General features: G+C 24.1%; 1 protein-coding gene across 1 annotated transcript; it reads left to right on the top strand.

Moving 5' to 3' along the window:
• The first annotated feature begins 294 nt into the window (after positions 1–294).
• Positions 295–4,523, top strand: LOC145830061 (uncharacterized). Its single transcript, XM_082937950.1, has 4 exons — positions 295–481; positions 2,784–2,899; positions 3,728–3,800; positions 4,328–4,523. The coding sequence occupies exons 1-4, from the start codon at positions 442–444 to the stop codon at positions 4,465–4,467; spliced, it is 369 nt and encodes a 122-aa protein (XP_082794076.1). The 5' UTR covers positions 295–441; the 3' UTR covers positions 4,468–4,523.
• The last annotated feature ends 597 nt before the right edge of the window (positions 4,524–5,120 follow it).

Below are 5,120 nucleotides of genomic sequence, written 5' to 3'. Positions count from 1 at the left end.
CTGTTAAAATATTTATGATCTTGGGAAAACAATTTTGATTTTTTGAAATAATGCTTTCTTTATGTCTAACAAGGTAGTTTCATTTTTATTTTTCCATAAAAAAAAAGAAAAAAAATTATAACAAAATAGATAACAAATATGTCTTTGAAATTGATTTTCTTATTTATACAACTTTTGTAATGTACGTTTTCAACACCATTTTTTATAAGTGTTTCATTTAAATAATTTTTATAAAGATATAGTTAATATACATAAACGTTGATGTGTCGCCTAACTACCAACAACACACAAAAAGTTATTTCCAAGAATGGTTTCAGCAAGCTTTCAGCTATTGGATTGAAGAGAAAACAAAAACTCCATCGGGATCGGCCAAATTTTGTTTGTACTAAGAAGAAAAGTTTTTTGTTGAAAGGAGGACGTGAAACCAGTGCAAAAAAACTGATGGTTAAAGCCAGTAAGGGGGATATGCTCATGACATCAGGTTTTTATAAATATAGCATTTAGGTGTTTCAAAGCACTTTTTTAAAATTGTTTAAAGTTGTTTGGATTTTACATGAAAGCTTAATGTGTACTTATGTTTTTTTTACTGAAAATTGAATTTTGTATTAACTTCTATGTGAAGAATGTTATTAGAATATTATTAGAGTTATGTAAAGAAAAAAAAAATCTTGTTTAAAATTAACAGAAAGTGAATTTTACAAGGTCAACTTTAAATAGCATTTTACTTTAAGCTTATCTGCTTTAAATTTTCAAGCTAGCAATGTTAGGTATTTACAAATAGGAAGGAGTTCAATAATTTTTGAAATATTATATGTTTTATATTTATATAAAATCATACTTTTGTGACTTGAAATAGTACTTAAACAAAAGAAAAATCAATATTTAAAATAAATTAAATTAGTAAATTAAAAATGTTAAAAGTTTCAATTATGTTTAGAATATAGTTAATTATAAAAATACTAATATGTTTTTTTTACTGAGCGAGTTTTATAAGTAAAAAAACATAAAATGAATAAAATTAGCTACGTTTAAAAATCTTTTAGCTGTAAACATAGCTTATGAGCAAAGCAATGGTAGATGAAAGAAAAAATTACTTTATATCTACAGTTTTCAAGCTAAAAAACATTTACTTTGAATTTTGTTTTTTTACTTTACTACATAACCGAAGTAAAACTTAATACTACAATTAAAATTTAATTTCATTTAACTTAAACAACTTTTATAAACAACTTTATATGCTTTATAATTCAAGTAAGAAGTATTTAATTTGTTGGAGATTTATATTATAACCGAAAGATTCCTTTGTACACCAGGTCCTTATACCAAATTTATTGAGCGCTTTTTTTTATTGTTCAATAAAAAATATATTATTAATATAAAAAAGCGGGTAGCTGTCAAATTTGCACGAGCGTACAAATTAGCACGAGTGCACAAAATTGCACAAAGATACTTTTGCACAAGGGGATAAAATTGCACAAAGATACTTTAGCACGAAGGGTCACTTTGCACGAAGACACTTTTACACGAGCAGACAATTTTGTACGGAGACATTTTTGCACTTGTTAGTATTTTTTCTACTATCACTGTTAACCCTTACCCTCGGTCAGTAAGTTTTTTTTTATTAGTTTATTTTATTTTTTGATTTTTTTAGTATCACTGTTACCCCTAGCCCTTACCCTTGGTCATTTACTTTTTTTTTAATTATAATTGTTTTAATTTTATTATTAATGATTTTTTTTACTATCATTGTTACGGCTAACCCTTGCCCTTTTTTTAATTATTTTCGTTTTATTTTCTGTTTTTTTTTTCTGTATTTTTTACTCTTGTGCAAAAATGCAACTCGTGCAAAATCGACCCTTCTGCAAAATCGTCTTTGTGCAATTAAGTAACCTCGTGCAATTTAGACCCGTTCCTTAAATACAGTAACCTCTCGCTTATTTACGCACATTGTGTCCACAGAAAAAGTGCGTTTAGATATGAGAGATCGTAAAGAAACGAGAGGTACTAAATATACTCACTATAATGGCTGTTTTTTAATATTGCTTCTAGTTAAAAGCAGACTGGGCACTTTCTCACTTTTAACTATTTGTTTACTTTATTTATAAATATGAAAACAACAGATAAAACTATACATATATTAAAAAAAAAGGATTTGAATTTCTATAAAATAATAATACGAGTAGAAATAATTTTACTATTTTAATAATAAGTAGAAATTATCTTTATCTATATATATATGTGACATTTATATCCTATTCTACTTAGCAAATTCAATTTATAATTAAGCATTTCATTACAATGATAAAATGGTGTTTATTAATATATAGGGCAAGACTGCTGTATTATTTCTTTGTGTTTTAAACACTCATTATTTCATTATACTTTCATTAACAAACACATTCATGTTTATTTCAGAATTTCGATTGAATCTCTTATTGTTAACAAAATTTCTGATATACTGAGGTATAACTAAATGTTTATCAATGAGTCAAGGAACATAAGTTTACAAAGTCTAAAGATATAGAGAGGTGTGTTAGCATTCAAAAACATATTTTAATTTAAAAATATACATTAAACCTAATTTGTGCAATATTAAAAAAAAATAAGATTTTTATTTTCTGAGTTTTGTAGAAATCTGAAATGCGTAACTAAACGAGAGTGCGTAACGTCACGAGTGCGTAAAGATCCGAGAGGTTACTGTAAGCATATAATACAGATACATATTTTACAAATTTGAATTAATGGTTATAATGAATCACTATTAGAAAAAAAATGCTTTTTAGGCTCTGAAGATGATGATGGATGTGAAACTCTAAGAAGTAGCAACAAAGAAGCAACAAGAAGACCGTTTTTTCGCAGCATACCTACAACATTTGCAGCTAAAATAGATGCAAAAAAGGTTTTTTCCATTAAATGCTTAAAAAAAAAACTTTGATAAACATTAAAGTTTATAACTTTTAAGATATATTAGTTTTTATTGCATTTTTTATTTTTATAGATAATCTACAAATCCATTAGGCTAATTTGATAAACTCAAAATTGGTTAATATATACTCTTTACTTCAAAATTTATAATTCTTCTAATTTAATTATAACGTAATTATCTTAAAAATTTATTTGAAAAAAACTAATGTATAATTTCATAAATTGTTTTATTTCGTTTATCTTAGTTGATAAGATTTTTTTTAAGTGTTGCTGCTATTAATGTATATATATATATTTTTTTTTTTTTTTAATGAAATCCAAGGAATGGTAATTTATTATCTAAACTATTAAAATAGAGAAATTATTTTTTTAAACCAGTGGTCTGCAAACTGCGGGCCAAATACATTCTGTAAAGCAAAATAATGCTGCTTGCAATGTACATTCTACATAGAAACACTTTTTTTTAAGTTAAAAAAAAAATGGAATAAAACCTTAAAATAAGGTTTTTTATTTAATAGTTAGTTGTAACTCATGCTTAAAAAGTATATTTTATTATCTAAAATTAAAAATAATATTTTTCTACAATCAATTTTAACAACTACGCCCTGCGGTTTTTTTTTATAAAGTTCGGCTTGCAAGCATCTTTTTCTGGAATATTGACCCTTAACTATAAAAGGTTGCCGACCATTTTAGAAAAGTATTACTAACTGAAAATAAATAAGTAACCTCCTTTCCATTTCTTTAAATTTTGAATAATCCTTAGTAGTAACATGTTTTAATACTTAAACAATTAAACTTTAAGGAGGAGGAAACAAAGAAAGAAAATGGGGAAGATTTTGAAATTACCAAAATTTCACTGAAACCTTTTAGTAAAGGTAAAAGAACTTAACTAATATTAATTTTATTAAAATTAAAAATATCATTTTTTAGAAGTAGTTATGTATCATTACAAACAGATTTATTTTTAACTTGAATAAAAATAGAAAAGTATGTGTTAAATGATGAGTTAAAAAAAAAATTATTAATGTATACTGATTAAAGTTGCTAATAAAACTTTCTAACCCTTTTTTAAATAAAAGCACATTTTTTAATAATTTTCAATCTTATTACGATAAGTGAAATTTATTGTCTAAGAATTGTTAACATTAAACTAGATGTTTTAATAGTATAATATTGTTCACTTAGACAAAGTATTTATTTTTTATGGATGTAGAACAAAATATTTTGTTCTTGGTAAGTTAGTAAAATTAGAAGTAAATATATGTTTTAATTAATTTTTCTTAAGTTTGTTTATAAGTAAATATTTTTTTAAGTTAGCATTTAAAGTTAAAAATAAAGTAAGATCATACAAATGTAGTGGAATGTAGTGGAAAAATTAAATTAAATATATTTTTTTAAACAGACGAAGCTCACTGCTCAACATCCAGATTGGTAAGACCCAACTCACCAATCCCTCCTTATGTGTCTTCTAACAACGTTGGAGCATCTAAAGATGTAAACTTGCTGAAATATTTATTTCGCCACCTAAAAATTAATAATTAGTAAAGAACTTTTATTGTTCCTCTAACTTTTAATTTTCAAATACACTAAGTTTTATTTTCTGCAAGTGTATAAATTGTACATAGTTTCAAAATTAGAATAGGTTTCAAGCAAAAGTTTATGGAAAACATATTTATTTTTAAGTACAAAACACCTATTTTAAAATAAGTTCTGTAAATTTTTTTTTTTTTTTTAATCAAAAATATCATACAGCATTAGTAATTTGGTTTTTTGTGTTTTCAATTTCATATATTTAATTTTTTTTTTCATACTTAAATGTATATATTAATTAACTTGTGTTTTAAAAGTGGAATTGTTAATCTTATATATATGCAAAAAACTGTACATGTTTAAGTCAGTTTTAATAAGAAAATTAGTTCATGTGTTCTTTCTCTTTCTTTTATATATTTATTAAATAATTTTTTGTGCTTTGTTATAAATATAATTCTAATCTTTTAATCACAACTAAAAATTAAAAACCACAAAGTAGGTAGTTCTTTATCAAATCATATTTCAATAATAGTAAATCATGTTATTCTTTTTTTTTTTTAACCTTTTATACATTTACTTCTTACTGGGTTGTCAAAAAAACCTGGAATTTGACAATTTAGGCTAAAAAACCTGGAATTTGAAAAATTAAAAAAAAAAAGGAAAAA

Source organism: Thalia democratica, chromosome 2 (assembly GCF_965202585.1).
Source record: "Thalia democratica chromosome 2, ktThaDemo2.hap1.1, whole genome shotgun sequence".
NCBI lineage: Eukaryota > Metazoa > Chordata > Thaliacea > Salpida > Salpidae > Thalia > Thalia democratica.
The sequence above is the reverse complement of the archived record's forward strand: the minus strand, read 5'-3'. Positions and strand labels throughout refer to the sequence as shown.